At 52.7% G+C, this 17,612-nt stretch overlaps 1 protein-coding gene across 1 annotated transcript; it reads left to right on the top strand.

Moving 5' to 3' along the window:
• The first annotated feature begins 1,026 nt into the window (after positions 1-1,026).
• Positions 1,027-14,920, top strand: SLC1A5 (solute carrier family 1 member 5). Its single transcript, XM_047790879.1, has 8 exons — positions 1,027-2,248; positions 4,518-4,560; positions 5,008-5,055; positions 6,291-6,457; positions 9,794-10,027; positions 11,046-11,240; positions 11,378-11,512; positions 14,134-14,920. Exons 1-8 carry the CDS (start codon positions 1,680-1,682, stop codon positions 14,366-14,368), a joined length of 1,626 nt encoding a protein of 541 aa, XP_047646835.1. The 5' UTR covers positions 1,027-1,679; the 3' UTR covers positions 14,369-14,920.
• Positions 14,921-17,612: the final 2,692 nt, after the last annotated feature.

Below are 17,612 nucleotides of genomic sequence, written 5' to 3'. Positions count from 1 at the left end.
CAGGTCACCGACACAGCTTGGATCTGTCTGGTGTTGCTGTGGCTGTTGCGTAGCTGGCAGCTGTAGCTCCGATTAGACCCCTAGCCCGGGAACCTCCATATGCTTTAGAGGCGATGCTAAAAAGACAAAAAAAAAAAAAAAAGTATGGTGAAATAGTTGCAGCCTTTGGGTAGTGGGTATATGGATGTTTACTGTAAAATTCTTAAATTTTTTTGGCTTGAAATTTTTCATAATAAAAAACGGGGACATATTTGGTGAAAGTAAAAGTATTAACAGTTGTTAAACTGAATTTTTATTATTTGATTTTATATTTTATTTTAATGGCCACACCTGCATCATATGGACGTTCCCAGGCTAGGGGTCAAATCAGAGCTGCAGGCCTATGCCACAGTCACGGCAACACCAGATCCCAGCCACATCTGCGAGCTAACGTTTCAGGGTGACTCCTTAACCCACTGAGCCACATAGGGAACTCCCTGAATTACACTTTTAATGGATAAATTGCAAGTTGCATACCTAGACAGAAGTGGATTACAATCTTAGTAAAGCCATAATCTGAACCGAGAAACTTTATTTTACAAATTATTACACTGTTAAATAAATCACTCCATCTCATTTAAATCTTACACCAATTAAGTGAGGGATATGCATTTTACATTAGAGGAATTGACATTGTGAGAAGGGGCAAAAGACCGAAATGACGCCCTTAAGAGGAGGCTAAATTGATCTGAAGATGAGCCGCCCCGCGGATAATCGGCACTTTGTACAAACAACTCTCGCCAGGAACTTTGGTAGTTTAAACGCCCCAACCCAATACCCGATCCTTTGGCGGGAAAAAGCCTCCTCCCAACGCCCCGCCCCCTCGAACCCGGTCCCGGGTCCCCCGCCCCTATTGTTATTCTGCCTTCTATCTGGGGTGGCTCGGCCCTACTCAGGCCTAAGCCCCGCCCTGGAGGGCTCCGAACAAGCCTCAGCCAATCGGCTCGCCCCGTGGGTGGGTCTCGGCTCTAACAAGCCTGGTCCGGGTTCTTAATTCTGGCAGCTTCCGCCAAGCGGGCTGAAAGCCACGCGGCAAGCCGGGGAGGTCTGGTCTCAGCTAACAGCTGTTCCCTCCCGGGATTCTGGACCGCCGCCTTAGCGACCCAGGGGCCGAGCTCTGACCCCTCGGACCCAAAAGCCTGGCCCCCACTTCTTCCTGGAGCTCTGTCTTCCAGCCCCCGGGCTCAAGCTCCCCAGCCCTCGGTTTCCAGGACCCAGGCACCCCAGTTTCCCGCCTCCCGGATCCACGCGTCCGAGATCTGCGCCACCCGGACCTAGCCTCTTGAAGACGGTCGTCGTCTGGAGCTTTTCGGAGCCAAGGACCCTAGGTCGCTGGTTGAGAAACTTACTTCCCAACCCTCAGGACCAGAAACCCCAGGGGCTCGCTCCCACTTCCTAGCTTTCGAGCGCCAGACGCAAACGAAGAGCGGAGGAGCCCCAGCGCCCAGCCTAGGGCATCTCAAACACTCAAGCTTTCGAGAGCCAAGAACTTCAGTGCCGTGAACTCGCAGCTCCAAGGAACCTTCCAAAGTTCCAGCCTCCAGGCTCCGTTAACTCCGTTCTAAGGAACGTCAGCGTCCTGGAAAGGAGCCTCAAGTGCTCCCAGCTTCCAGGCGTTAAGGAACCCCGGGGCGTCCGTCATGGTGGCCGAGACGCCCAAGACCGACCCCAAGGCATTCGCGGCTGTGGAGCCCACCGCCAACGGGGTCTCGGCCTTGATCCCCATAGAAGACTCGGACGCGGGAAAAGACGGCTGCTGCGGTTCCCGGGACCAGGTGCGCCGCTGCCTTCGCGCCAACTTGTTGGTGCTTCTGACCGTGGTGGCAGTGGTGGCGGGCGTGGCGCTGGGGCTAGGGGTGTCGGGGGCCGGTGGCGCACTAGCGCTGGGCCCCGCGCGCCTGGCGGCCTTCGCCTTCCCGGGCGAGATGCTCCTGCGCCTGCTAAAGATGATCATCTTGCCGCTGGTGGTGTGCAGTCTCATCGGCGGCGCCGCCAGCCTGGACCCGAGCTCGCTCGGCCGCCTGGGCGCCTGGGCGCTGCTCTTTTTCCTGGTCACCACACTGCTCGCGTCGGCACTCGGCGTGGGCTTGGCGCTCGCGGTGCAGCCGGGCGCCGCCTTCGCCGCCATCAACGCCTCGGTCGGGGCCCCGGGCTCGGTGGAAAAGGCCCCCAGCAAGGAGGTGCTCGATTCGTTCCTGGATCTTGTGAGGTCAGACCCTGCCCTGCCCACCCGGTGGAGGGGTCGGGGGGAAGGGGGCGCTTCGGGCACGTGGAAAGGGGCCGCGTGCTGGGGTTGATGGGAGTGGCCACTCGGACAGGACGGGGGTTTGGGGTCCTCTGGGGCCAGGACAGCCCCAGAGCCCCGGGAAAATGGGATGGAGTAATTGGAGTAGTTCTGGCCCCTCCTAGGGTACAGAGGGCTTGGGTATGCAAGCGGGCCCCAAAGGAGGGGGATAGGCATGGAAGCCGTATAGAGGGAGGAGGAGTGACCCTGGGGGGATTGAGCGGACATAAGAGGGTCTTTTCTGTGGGGAGAGGATCCCGAGGGGATCTTGGAAGGGGATCTTTGGGTGGCCAATAACGATTCAAGTCCAGTTTCTGGGTACAAGTTTTGGGAGCCTTGAGTAAGAGGTCCCTGGAGAACCTGAGGCCATCAGAGTGACCTCTTCCCAGTCCCAGGCTTCCCCATACCACGTGTCACCTAGACAAAGCCAGGTCCTTGTCTCAGCCTCTCTTCCCCACCCAGTTCAGCTGGCCTGGACCTTGGCTTCCCCTTTATATATTCCCGGTATGTCGAGCCACTTCTGCAAACTTTCCAGCCCATTTCCTACTCCGTCTGATCTTCCCCTCGCACTAGGCTGCCCGGAAAGGGGGCCTGATTCTTTTCCTTCTGGCTTCAGCTCTCCGCCCCTCAAAACTTCCCCACTTTTAAGGAAGGCAGACTGCTGAGTCCACATGGCCTTGCCTTTGAGGTCTGCTGATTCAGTGTTTCCAGTCCCCAGTGGTTGGGGACTTCCTGGAAGTGGGGGGAGGAAGTGATGAGTCACGGAACAGGGTTCCCCCAGCCTCTAGAGGCATCAACGCAGGCAGAGAGGGGAGACTCTGCGGAGGCGTAGTATCCAGAAGTTACAGAGTGTAGGTAACCTCCTGGCCGGCGGAGATTAGCTAGGTCCTGACCCAGCCCTGGCTAGCCTGGGTGGATACAGGCCGACTAGCAGGCCGGCACACCCACTCGAAGGCTGTTTATGTGTGCAAGCTTTTTTAACCCTTTTGCCAGAATCGATGTAACTCACTTGGCCAGACACTTGGTGACTTAGCTGGAACATCTCAGAGTCACACACAACTCTTCTTTTTTTTTTTTTTTGGCCGAGCCTGCGGCATGCGGAAATTCCTGGGCCAGGGATTGAACCCACGCCACAGCTGTAACCAGAGCCACAGCTGTGACAATGCCAGATCCTTACCCCCTGTGCCACAAGGGGACACCCCACACAACTGTATAAGCAGCGCGCACACAGCTGGACACAGGCACACAGACACTCCCCGACGGCTGTGACATCTCACATGGGCTTATGCACACACACACACAGCCACCGCCAATAGCTGCACACTGCATCATTGGTGAGAGGGAGGATTCGAGGTTGCCCAGTGGTTAGGACTGTGGAGCCAGCTGGCAAGTTCAAATCTCAGCCACTTCCTAGCAAGGCATGTTTCATCACCTTTAAGCGCCTCAGTGTCCTGTCCTGTGAAGTGGGGCTAACAGTGCACAGCCCTGAGGGCTGTTGTGAGGATTAAATGGGTCGATTTCTATAAAGCACTTAGTGCAGTGCCCACAGACGCCTTGGCTGTGGTTTTTGCTTCACCCTGAGACACATGGGGCCCTTGTCCAACCCCCTTGCCCGCTCAGTGGGGTTTAAGGCATGCTGCTGCACACTTAATCACCCTCAGACACTCTCGCCCAGGCGTGGCCACGGAAACACAGAGGCGCAGTCATGACAACACAGCTACCCTTGTCACTTTCTCACTACCTCTTCCCAACACACCCACATCTTCCCCATAGCCTGCAACCCACCCCAGGGGGGGCCCCCCTGGCCCTCTTCTCAGCTCTCCAGGGCCTCAAGGAGGAAGTAGCTGATGCAAGACGTCCAGAGTGTTAAGTGTGCTGCGTGGGGTGGAGCCAAGGCCGCAACCCTGCCCCAGCCTGCCCCAGGAAGCTGGCATTCCTCACCCTCAATCCACATTCCCTTGGGGCCAGGACACCAGCCTCCTGAGGCTCTAGGAGCCCTGCTCTGACTCCCCACACCCTGGAAAGATGTGCCCGCCCAGGTCCCTCTCTGCCTGGCTGAACCAGCTGGGGCTTGCTTGGGGACCATATTCGGGTACCCTCAGGTTTCCCCTCACTCCCAGAGGCCAGCCAAGCCCCCTCGACACCCCCTGATCTCCCGCCATATATAATACTCCCACCCTGTCTGTCTCTGCAGAAATCTCTTCCCCTCCAACCTGGTGTCTGCAGCCTTCCGCTCAGTGAGTCCTGGAACAGGGGGTGGAGGGGGTTGGGGGGGGTTGGGGGAGGAGGGAGACAGCCGGGAGCAGTCCTTTGGTGCCTGATTTGGGGGCAGTGCCTGGAAAAACACACCTGCTCACATATTTATAGGCCATGTTGCGGGGCTCCTGGGTGACTTCTGAATGCAGCCCAGCCACGCCCCTCCTGAGAATATGCCCTGAGCCTGCTCTGGGTTCTAATTCTAGCTGTGTGACCCCCGAGCGCATACCTTTGCCTCTCTGAGCCTTGGCTTCTGCCTCTGGAGAGGGGGGTTTTGCATGGTGCTACCCCAGCCGGGTTGCTGGTGGGCTGGAAGGAGCTCACGCTTAAGGGGTGCCTCGGGTGGGCCTTGAGGATTGTCTGCGCCTGGATGGGATGGGGGGGCCGCGATGACAGTGGACCCTGACTCTTCCCAACCCCACCTGCAGTACGCAACGTCCTACTCAGAGAGGCCATTCAACGGCACCGTGGTGAAGGTAAGTGGGGGCTGGGGATGGTGGGGGGCCCCTGTGCCTTGGCCCATTGTCGTGGTTTTTCCACTTCGTTCTTACCCCCCCTCTTGTCTTTTCTGTCTTTCTGGAACCTCCATCCTGCCCTCTTTTCCTCCAGCCCCCCCCTTTTCCCTCCCCCACCCCCCTTCAGCCCGGCCTCTAGAGCAGTCTTTTCTTTTTTCTTTTTCCTTTTTCTTTTCTTTTTGTGGCAGCACCCAGGGCATATGGAAGTTCCTGGATTAGGGGTCAAATTGGAGCTGCAGCTGCCTGGCCTACACCACAGCCACAGCCATACCAGATCCGGGCTGTGTCTTTGACCTTCGCCACAGCTCATGCAATGCTGGATGCTTAACCCATGGAGCGAGGCCAGGGATCGAACCCACATCCTCATGGATACTAGCTGGGTTCATTACTGCTGAGCCACAACGGGAACTCCTAGAGTGGTCTTTCCTTTTTTTGCTTTTTTTTTTTTTTTGCTTTTTAGGGCCACATCTGCCGCATATGGAGGTTCCAAGGCTGGGGTCGAAACTCGAATTGGAGCTACAGGTGCCAGTCTACACCACAGCCACAGCAACACCGGATCCTTAATCCTCTGAGCGAGGCCAAGAATCGAACCCACAACCTCATGGTTCCTCGTCGGTTTCATTTCCACTGCACCACGACAGGAACTCCTAGAGTGGCCTTTTCAAAGCTTGAACCTGATCCGGCCTCTCTCTTGCCTAAAGCCCCATCATGTTTCCTGGAGCCCTCGGAAGGCAGCCCAGGCTCCTCACCACAGGTCGTGGGGCCCTGCGAGGTCCAGTCTCTGCCCATTTGCCTACCCAGCCTGATCTTGTGACTCTACCCGGCCCCTTCTGCTCCAGCCACAGCGAATTTCTTTCTGTTCCTTGAATGCCCAAGATAGAGTCATTTCTAGGTTTTTGCCTATTGTTACCTCCTTCTAGAACTTTCCACCCCGACACTCTTTCCTGGGTTTACCCCTGGTCTCCGGGTCTTCAGCCCATCCTCTCTGATTCCCATACTGCCCTGGGTTTCCCCCAGCCCAGCCCTGCCCCCCCCCCCCCCGGGTGGTCCCTGGACCCAGACTCTGAGCCTTGGGAGGAAGGGGCCGGGGGAATGGTCTGTGTCTGCCGGGCCCCAGCAGTGCCCAGGTCAGGCCCTCAGTGACTGCGCAGGTTGACCTGAGGGCCGCTCCCGGCCCCATCTCTTCTTGCCCGAAGGTGCCCGTCGGGGCTGAGGTGGAGGGCATGAACATCCTGGGGCTGGTGGTGTTTGCCATCATCTTCGGCGTGGCCCTGCGGAAGCTGGGCCCTGAGGGAGAGCTTCTTATCCGCTTCTTTAACTCCTTCAACGATGCCACCATGGTGCTGGTCTCCTGGATCATGTGGTAAGTGATGGGCGGGGGTAGGGGTGGGAATGGGGTGACCCCCTGTCTGCTCCTTAGAGCCAGATGGCCTATATTCAAACCCAGTGTCTGCTATTCCCTGGCTGTGTGATTTGGGGCAAGTGACTTGCTCTCTCTGTGCCTCAATTTCCTCATTTGCTTTTGATCTTTTTACGGCTGCACCTGCAGCGTATGGAGGCTCCCAGGCTAGGGGTCCAATCGGAGCAGTAGCCTCTGGCGTACACTACAGCCACAGTAACACAGGACCCGAGCCTGGTCTGCGACCTACACCACAGCTCATGCAGTGCCAGATCCTTAACCCATTGAGGGGGGCCAGGGATTGAACACACGTCCTCATGGATACTAGGCGGGTTCGTTAACCACTGAGCCACGTCAGGAACTCTGATTTCCTTATCTTTTTTTAACTCTTTTTACAGCCACACCTGTGGCATATGGAAGTTCCTGGACTAAGAGTTGAATCGGAGCTGCAGCTGTGGTCTGTGCCACAGCCATGGGAACGCGGCAACTCCAACATTTTTTTTCCCTTTTCAGCCACACCCGTGGCATATGGAAGTTTCTGGGCCAGGGTTCGAATCCAAGCCATAACTTCAGCCTGTGCTATAGCTACAACAACACCAGATGCTTAACACACCGCACTGGGCCAGGGATTGAACTGGCAACCTCACAGAGACAAGCTGGGTCATTAACCCACTGCACCACAGCAGGAACTTCAATTTCCTCATTTTTACAATTTGGAGGAGTTCCCATTGTGACTTAATGGGTTAAGGACCTAAGATAGTATCTGTGAGGATGTGGGTTTGGTCTCTGGCCTCCCTCACTGGATTAGGATCTGGCGTTGCCATAAGCTGTGGCCCAGGTGGCAGATGTGACTCAGATCTGGGTGTTGCCATGGCTGTGGCTTAGGCCTCAGCTGCGGTTCCGACTTGACCCCGAGCCTGGGAACATCCATATGCTGCAGGCACGGTTGTAAAAATAAATAAATACTAATAAAATGAGGACAGTGCTGTATTCCCTGAGAGCTAAGACGGATTCCCAGGAGTTCCCTGGTGGCCTAGCAGTTAGGTGTCTGGCATTGTCTCTGCTGCGGCTTGGGTCACTGCTGTGATGTGGGTTCGCTCCCTGGCCCGGGACTTCTGCATGGCGCAGAAAAAAAAAAAAGACTGATCCCAGAACCTTCTTAATCCTACTGAAAGGTGATGAAAAGACAGCCAAGCTGTGGCCACAGCCTGGCTAACGCAAATCTCACTTTTTGAGATGCCTGTGTTAAATGTTCACCTTTGGATAGATGATGAAAAATAGTGCCTAAAAAAAAAAAAGAAAAATAGTGCCTACTTTATAAGCTTAATGAAAATGATGTGAGCTGTAGGTAAAGCATTACAGTGCTTTAAATGTCCAGCACCTACTGAGCATTCACTGGATGGCAGCTACAGTGGTTACCACTGTGTATGCGCTTTTGTTAAATGATCTCAGATAATGAGGGGGAAAAACATGCAGAGGCCTCCGGCTTCACCCTCGTCATGTCTCATCTCCACGTGGTGTCACACTGATTCGCATGACCCATCTTGAGTCAGAAGGTCAGAAATCAGAAGGGGGTTAGAACTGGTGCCTTTTTTTTAGGGCTGCACCTGCGGCATATGGAAGTTCCCAGGCTAGGGGTCGACTTGGAGCTACAGCCACTGGCCTATGCCACAGCCCCAGCAATACCAGATCCGAGCCACATCTGCGACCTACACCACAGCTCAGGGCAACACTGGATCCCCAACCCACTGAGCAAGGAAGGCCAGGGATTGAACCCGCATCCTCATGGTTACTAGTCAGATTCGTTTCCCGTGTGCTACAATGGGAACTCCCAGAACTGCTGCATTTTAAAATCCTCCCCCATCCCAGTTCCAGTGCAGCTGATGCCTAAGAAGCTGCTTTATGAAACTAATAGAAGCTCTCTGCTGCAGAGGCAGGGGTGTGTGTGGGTAAGAGCAGGCTCTACAGCGGGCAGCCTAGGTTCCCATCCCGGCACTGCCACTTGCCAGCTGTGTGGCCTTAGACAAGTTACTTACCCGGCTGGGCCTCAGTTTTCCCATCTGGAAAATGGCATTGATGGTTCCAGGCACAAGTGAGTTGATACCTGTTAAGTTCTTGGGACTCTGCCCGACCTAGAACATGTCTACAGTAAACAGCCTGAGCTAATATTTACCTAGTACTGTAGAATTTCTGGGCATGTCGCCCTGGACAGAACTTGGGCATTTGGCCAAACCTAATGCACTGGTGGCTAGGAACTGGTGCTTACTTCTGTTACTAAAGAGGAGAAGGGGTTTGGAGACAAACAGCCAGAGCAATCGGGCGGTCAAGGAGGTGGTATTGGGAGCCTTCGTGCCTGGGAGACGCGAGCAACTCCTGGGATCTTTATTCCAGAAGAGAGAGATAATAATCCCAGCTGAAGTATAGATCACTTGTGTGTGTGTGTGTGTATGTATCTTCTTAGGGCCACACCTGTGGCATATGGAGGTTCCCAGGCTAGGGGTCCCAGCCTACACCACAGCCACAGCAATGCGGGATCTGAGCCACGTCTGCAACCTACATCACAGCTCATGGCAACACCCGATCCTTAACCCACAGAGTGAGGCCAGGGATTGAATCTGCATCCTCATGGATGCTAGTCAGATTTGTTTCCGCTGAGCTATAATGGGAACTCTCATAGATCATTAATTGTGTACAAAAAGCTTTCAACTCATTTCAGCTGGTGTCTCGTGTCATCCAAAATTCCTTTGAGGTTGGGCCATTATGGTGTCTGTTTTACAGACCTATTCGATTTTGTTTAATGCGATGATAGCTGTAAGAGACTCCACAAAGGAGCTCCCAAGTGGGGTGGTGGTGAAGATCCAATCACATTCAAGGGCTCAGCACACCAGATATGCCTCAGACCTGGGAGCTGTCTTTAAGACATGAGCCACAGTCCTTTCGTTTTCTTGGTGAGAGAGTGTATTGGTTCAAGTCACTGCTGTTAACAAACCAACCCAGAAATTGTAAATGAGATGCCTGCTGGGTGTGTCTTTCCTGGTTGTGTGTTGAGTCCAAATCTGGTGGGTGACTCTACTCCAAGAGGTGATGGCGGGACTCAAACTACTTTTATCTCCCGGCAGCACATGTTCAAGGGCAGAGAGTGGAGGGCGGCGGAGAGGTGCCTGAACTTCAGCCCCGGCTGCTGTGGGCCGTCTCCTGACTTGGGGGAGGCTGAGAAATGTGGTCAGGACACGTGCCAGCCCGTGCCTGGCCCTGGTGGGCACGTGGTCAGAGGCGGCGATTTGTCTCCTGTGTCCTTAGGTATGCCCCTGTGGGCATCATGTTCCTGGTGGCCAGCAAGATCGTGGAGATGGAGGATGTGGGGATGCTCTTCGCCAGTCTGGGCAAATACATCCTGTGCTGCCTGCTCGGCCACACCATCCACGGGCTCCTGGTGCTGCCTCTCATCTACTTCCTCTTCACTCGCAAAAACCCCTACCGCTTCCTGTGGGGCATCATGACGCCACTGGCCACTGCCTTTGGAACCTCGTCCAGGTGTGACCTTGGGGCAGGCCAGGGCGGGGTTTTCAAGTCTAAGTGGCCTGGAACAGCATCAGGTGTCTGAAATACACCTGACATTTTGTTTGGGGATGTGGGATCTAGGTATAGGGGCCTCCCTTTTTTTTTTTTTTTTTTTTTGCTTTTTTAAGGCTGCACCCACAGCATATGGAGGTTCCCAGGATAGGGGTCGAATTGGAGTTACAGCTGCCGGCCTCTGACACAGCCACAGCCACATCAGATCTGAGCCGCGTCTGTGACCTAAACCACAGCTCATGGCAACGCTGGATCCTTAACCCACCGAGCGAGGCCAGGGATGAAACCCACGACCTCATGGTTCCTAGTCGGATTCGTTTTCTCTGCCCCATGACAGGATCTCCTTGGGTCCCTACTTAAAAGTTTCTCATAAGTTCCTGGAACAACCCACCCCCTTCACATCCGACTTAGAAAACTACTGCCTTGGAGGTTTATTCCTCCTTTCCTAAGAACCCTGCCTCGCCCCAAGGCCTGATGTTGGGGGACTCTAGTGCTTTACCCTGGACCCCACCTCTAAAAGCTTCCATCTCGTGGGCGTTCCCAACGCTCCCTACTGCAGCATTCCCGAGTGCCGAGGAATGCTTGGTCAAGGTCTGAGATGAGGAAAGGCTGTGAGTCAGATGTTCTAGAATTTACGTATGAGTTTTATATGTATTTTGAGGAGCAGCAGTCAATACTCTCCCAGGGGGTCCAGGATACCCTATATTTTGGAATTTCCCATTCTGTGGGCTCCCTAGGAAGAGACGAGCATGGAGAGCTAGGCAAGGCGGAGGGCAGTGCGAGGCCGACTGGGGATGTGGGAAGCGGGGGTGGTGGGGGTGGGGTGTCTAGGCTGGTGGGCGGAGCTTGCGCTGGCGGTACGGGGACTGGCTTGGGCGGGGCCTGGTCTAGCGAGGTGGGGGCGTGGCTTGAGTGATGGGCGGGGCCAGGCTGGGCTGCCCGGGGCTGGTGCTAAACTGACATCCTTGGTCCCCCACAGCTCCGCCACGCTGCCGCTGATGATGAAGTGCGTGGAGGAGAAGAACGGCGTGGCCAAGCACATCAGCCGCTTCATTCTGCCCATTGGTGCCACTGTCAACATGGACGGGGCCGCGCTCTTCCAGTGCGTGGCCGCGGTGTTCATTGCACAGCTCAACCAGCGGTCCTTGGACTTTGTGAACATTATCACTATCCTGTGAGTGTGGGGTGGCTGTGGCTAGAACCCCCGATCCCCCTGACTCCTCCCTTGAGGATGGACACCGACGGGGAAGGGCAGCCCTCTCCCAGCCTCTCCCACTATGGAGGGCCCCTGACCTCCCTTCTCTCCCCCAGGGTCACCGCCACAGCATCCAGTGTGGGCGCAGCAGGCATTCCCGCTGGAGGGGTCCTCACTCTGGCCATCATCCTTGAGGCAGTCAACCTACCAGTTCACGACATCTCCTTGATCTTGGCTGTGGACTGGCTAGTGTGAGTGTGGGTTTGGGATTTCGGGGGTGGGGGAGCTGGGATACTCCTGGCCAAGAGGAAGGTCACAGGAGGGTCACAGGGAGCCTCGGGCAGAAGAGGAGAGGAAGGAGGAGTTCTAGAAGAAAGGGGATGGAAACTTGCGTGTTCCAATCAGAGGGAAGGAAGGCATCTTTGGGGTTCTAAGAGGAACCCCAGAAAGGTAGCCTGCCCCAGTGGTTAACAGAGCAGACTCTTAGGCCGGGCTCCCAGAGCCGCTATTGCTAGTTTTTATGACCTTGGCCAAGTACTTAATCTCCCTGTGTCTCAGTTTCTCCATCTGTAAAGTGGAGAGAGTCGTTTCCCCTGGAGGATTAGATGACTTCTTGCATGTGATTCTCTTAGAACAACTACTTAGAAGGGTAAATAGTAAATGCTATGAAATTGTTAGCTTTCACGACTAAACTATTAAGAGCATAAAGTTTAGAAGACAGTTCAGTTTCAAAGAGTTCCCATTGCAGCTCAACGGATTAAGAACCTGACATAGTGTCCATATGGATATGGGTTCAATCCTTGGCTTTGCTCAGTGTGGCTGTGGTGTAGGCTGGCAGCTGTAGCTCTGATGGGACCCCTAGCCTGGGACCCTCCATATGCTGCAGGTGTGGCCCTAAAAAGAAAAAAAAAAAAGGAAACAGTTTGGTCTCAAAAGTTAAATAGTTACTGTGTGTCTTAGCAATACCATGCCTAGGTATAAACCCAAGAGAACTGAAAACATATCCCCATGTAAACCAGCTATAATGGAAAAAATAAAAATCATTTAAAAAAAAATCCACAAAAACTTATACATGAATGTTCCTAGCAGCACTATTCATAAGCGTGAACAGGTAGAAACAACTCAAATGGCCATCAGTTGATGAATGAATAAACAAAGTGTCATATATCCATATGGTGGCATATTATTCCGCAACAAAGTGGAATGAAGCAGTGATACAAACACATAACACATGACCGTTGAAAACATGATGCCGAATGAAAGAAGCCAGACACAAAGGACCACATCAGATATATGAATCCATTTATATGAGTGGTTCAGAGTAAGCAAATTTCCAGATAGCGCATAGATGAGTGGTTGCTTAGGGCTCAGGGGGTGGGGAGAAATGGAGGATAACTACTTCATGGGTATGAGGGTTTCTTTCTGGAGTTGTGAAATAAATTAAAAAACGACTGGGTGGTATGCTTTTTTAAATTTTTTTCAGGGCCACCCCTGTGGCATATGGAGGTTCCTAGGTTAGGGGTTGAATCTGAGCTGTAGGCACCGGCTTACACTGCAGCTCACAGCAACGCCAGATCGTTAACCTACTGAATGAGGCCAGGGATGGAACCTGCGTCCTCGTGGATGCTAGTCAGATTCATTTCTGCTGAGCCATGACGGGAACTCCAGGGTTATATGCTTTTAGAGGGTGAATTTTGCGGTATCTGAATTATATCTCAGTTTTTTAAAATGGCATACACACCCACACAAAAAATATATAAAGAGGAAGGAAAAATATCCTTAGGATTCTAGGGAGGAGAAAGGCCTGAGGGAGAATTTCGTATTTCAGAGGGAAGAAGAGGCCTCGCTGGGTCTCCTGGGGCCCTAAGAAAAGGGAGAGATGAAAATTTTTTTTTGGCTGCCCCCATGCATATGGAAATTCCTGGGCCAGGTATCAAATCTGATTGCCAGCTGTAGCAATGCCAGATCCTTGGCCCACTGCTCTGGTCTGGGGGGTCAAACATGAGCCCCTGCAATTGGATTCTTAACCCACTGTGCTGCAGTGGGAACTCCTGATGTTTTATTTTTTATTTTATTTTATTTTATTTTCATTATAAGGGCTTCACCCTTGGCACATGGAAGTTTCCAGGCTAGGAGTCAAGTTGGAGCTGCAGCTGCCGGCCTACACCAGAGCCACAGCAACACCAGATCCTTAACTCACTGAGCGAGGCCAGGGATCAAACCCTCATCCTCATGAACACGTGTCAGGTTCTCAACTGACTGAGCCACAAAGGGAACTCCAAAATTTTTTTTAATCTTTTTTTTTTTTTTTTTTTTGGTTGTAGCATGTAGTGGCTTGATAGGGGATTTCAGTTCCCAGACCAGGAATTGAACCTAGGCTGTAGCAGTGACAGCGTTCTAACCCCCAGACCAGGGAGGGGTGAATTTTTGAGGTTCCAGAAGGAACAAATCTTGTGTTCTCTTGGAAGAAGGATCACTGGGTAGCGGAGCTCCTTGGGGTCTAAGGCAGAAAGTTTGATGGACCATTCTGGGATCCTAGGGGAAAGAAGGTAGATTCTAGGGTACTTGAGGAAAAGCTCTTTAAGGTTCTAGAGGAAGGTTCCCAGGATATTTGGGATCCTGGGAAGATGGAGAGAGAAGCTTCTGGGTCCGGGAGGAGTAGAACAGAGCTCTGTGAAGGAGGGCTGGATGGGGTCTTCAAGATCCCAGGGGATAGAGTTCCCGACGACCCAGAGGTTGTCACTGCTGTGGCACAGGTTTGATCCCTGACCCAGAAACTAAAGCAAGAAAAAGATGCCAGGGGAGAGGAGGGAGGATTAGTCCCTGAGCCCCTCCCCTCTTGCTCACCGAACCCCTCGCTGTCCCCCTTCAGGGACCGGTCCTGTACCGTCCTCAATGTGGAAGGCGATGCCTTCGGGGCCGGACTCCTCCAAAGTTACGTGGATCGCACGGAGGCCCCCAGCTCCGAGCCGGAGCTGATCCAGGTGAAGAACGAGACGCCCCTGGCCTTGCCGCCGGCTGCCGCCGAGGAGGGGAACCCTCTCCTGAGACCCTCTCCGGGAGCTGCCGGGGACGCGGACCCCTGTGAGAAGGAATCAGTCATGTAAATCCAAGTGCGGGGCTCCCCTGCCCTGATGGGGGCACTTTGGACCTGGAATCATGAATGAACTGACAAACAGGGGCTCTTGGGGAGCCACTGCTCTCAGCGACCCTCCCTGACCTCGGGTCCCAGAGGCACAGGTGTTTGCTTGCATGTGTGGGCCTGTCTGTCTCCAAATCTCCCCCATTCTTGACTCTTGTCCCCATCCAAGGCTAGGAAATGACAAGATGGAGCAGTAGCAGCCTCCACACCCCATCCTGGGAGCCTGCCCAGCTCAGGGCACAGGACACAGGTCACCAGCGCACTCTGCCCTCTGAGAGAAGGATGTTCTGATGGGTTGCTGCCTCCTTTGCTGGTTATTTTGGTGGCGGCTCTAGCTCTGTGTGTACATGTGCGTGCGTATGTGCCTGTGTGTGTGACTCTCCACAAACATCCCACCCTGTCCGCAGGCCCCTGTTCCCTCCACAGTAACAGAAACACTCCCGGGGAGACTGAGGGTAAATACCGATGTTATTCCAGAGTACATTTTTTTAGCAATAAAACTGTCAAGTATATCTAATCAGATGTTTTTAAGAATTTGTTGAAAAGTGCTAGCTACACGGAAAACAACAAACACCAACCAGAACCAAACAAAAACCTGATAGGAGTTCCCCTTGGGGTTTAGCGGGTTAAGAACCTGACATAGTGTTGCTGAGGGTTCAGGTTCGACCCCTGGCCTCGTTCAGTGGGTTAAGGATCCGGTGTTGCCACAAGTTGTGGTGTAGTTTGCAGATGTGCCTTGGATTGGTGTGGCTGTGGCTGTGGTGTAGGCTGGCAGCTGTAGCTCTGATTGGACCCCTAGCCTGGGAACTTCCATATGTCACAGGTACACCTGTAAAAAGGAAAAAAAGAAACCCTGACAAATTGGACTTCATTGAAATAAAATAACTATTCATCCAAAACCACCCTTGGGGAGTTCCCTGGTGGTACAGCAGGTTAAGGATCCTGTGTTGTCACTGCTGTGGCATGGGTTTGATCCCCAGCCCAGGAACTTCCATGCAAGCCCAGCCAAAAAAATCCCCCAGAACAGTCTACCATTGAAAAGCACAATGAGATACCACTCCACCCACTTACATATCTACTTTCCATGAAACTCCTGAATCTTGGTCCTAGGTATTTACCCAAGAGAAATGAGGACTGTTCACGCAAAAACTGGTACCAGATGTTTATAGCTGTTTTCTTAATTGCCAACATTTAGAAACTGATCATCTGAGTCATCATTTGACAGGAGGCTGCTCAGCAAAAAAAAAAAAAAAAAGATATACTCAACGTGGATGCATCTCACAGGTAACATTTTTATTTTTTATTTTATTTATTTATTTATTTAGGTTTTTGGGGCTGCACCCTCGGCATATGGAGGTTCCCAGGCTAGGGGTTGAATCGGAGCTGTAGCTGCCCACCTATGCCATAGCCATGCCAGATCCGAGTCAGGTCTGTGGCCTACACCACAGCTCACAGCAATGCCAGATCCTTAACCCACTGAACGAGTACAGGGATCGAACCCGCAACTTCATGGTTCCTAGTCAGATTCATTTCCACTGCGCCACGACAGGAACTCCAATGTTTTTATTTTTATTTTTATTGTCTTTTTTTTTGCTATTTCTTGGGCCACTCCCGTGGCATATGGAGGTTCCCAGGCTAGGGGTCTAATCGGAGCTGTAGCCACAGGCCTACGCCAGAGCCACAGCAACGCGGGATCTGAGCCACGTCTGCAACCTACACCACAGCTCATGGCAACGTCAGATCCTTTAACCCACTGAGCAAGGGCAGGGACCGAACCCGCAACCTCATGGTTCCTAGTCGGATTCGTTAACCACTGCGCCACGACGGGAACTCCCAACGTTTTTATTTTTAAATTGCTGTCACGTGCAGTAGCTTAATGGGATCTTGGCTCTCAGGGGGTTAAGGATCTGGGGTTGCTGTGAGCTGCGGAGCAGGTTGCAGATGCCGCTCAGACCAGGGCTGCGAGGGTGAAAGCACCAAACCCTAACCACCAGGTTATAATCTCATAACACGTTGAAAGGAACTGGAAATAGCACATGCTGTGTAATTCCGTGTATATGGGTCTACATGGGCTAAACTGGCCTACGGTGAGAGAAGTCAGAACAGTGGTGATCTCTGGGGGTTCAAAGAGGCCGAGAGCACAAGGGAACTTCCTATGACACAGTAAATGTGTATCTTGATGTGACTACTGCTTACGGAGATGTAAACATTAGGAAAAATTATCCAGTACACTTAAGGTGCATAATATACCCTAGGTATGTTATCTTCCAGTCAATGATTTTGTACAGCCCATGGTAAACTGGCACTGTAACCACCACCATTGGAATGCAGGCATCGCTTCAATTATCCTAAGAGTTCTAATGATGTCTTGGTCTTTTTTTCTTTTTGGCTGTGCCCAAAGCATGTAGAAGTTCCGGAGCCAGGGATCGAACCCTCTCTACAGCAGTGACCCAAGCGACAGCAATGATAATGCCGGATCCTTTGCCCACTGAGCCATCAGGGAACTCCCTTGCTTTTTTTTTTTTTTTAACCCCCCAACTTCCTGTTTGAATCCAAAACCTGCTGCTGGAGTTTCCATTGTAGCGCAGCGGAAATGAATCCCACTGGTATCCATGAGAATGAGGGTTCGATCCCTGGCCTAGCTTAGTGGGTTAAGGATCTGGTGTTGCCTTGAGCTGCAGTGCAGGTCGAAGACGCCGCTTGGATCCTGTGTTGCTGTGGCTGGCAGCTGCAGCTCCAATTTGACCCCGAGCCTAGGAACTTCCATATGCTGTGGGTGCGAGCCTAAAAAGAAGAAAAAAAACCCCAAAAAACCCTGCTGCAAAACTTCTCAGTTCTATGTGAGTCCCGACACCAACCAGGACTCCCCTGTGGTGACAGGGTCCCGCCTTGTGCATTGTTGCAGTGTGTTACTCGTTACTGATACCATCTCCCATTTCCTAGGTCCCTATGTAGACTTCTGCCAGGTGCCTGGAGGCACCTGCAGTCTGGGTCCAATTGTAGATGTTATCTCATAGCTTTAGCATCTTCTGATGTGTAGCAGGGAAATCTAATTCATAATTTGATGCTGGTCAAAATTGTGTCTTGCACACAAATGTAGACACTAGTGAGTCCATTGAGTGTTGAATAATTAAGTAATGGGTGTTCACAATGCTTTCTCTTATGCTAGGATCCTTGATGGGTTGTTAAAGAAAAGAGTGTTGAATGAT

This window comes from Phacochoerus africanus, chromosome 8 (genome assembly GCF_016906955.1).
Source record: "Phacochoerus africanus isolate WHEZ1 chromosome 8, ROS_Pafr_v1, whole genome shotgun sequence".
In the NCBI taxonomy this organism is placed as follows: domain Eukaryota; kingdom Metazoa; phylum Chordata; class Mammalia; order Artiodactyla; family Suidae; genus Phacochoerus; species Phacochoerus africanus.
The sequence above is the reverse complement of the archived record's forward strand: the minus strand, read 5'-3'. Positions and strand labels throughout refer to the sequence as shown.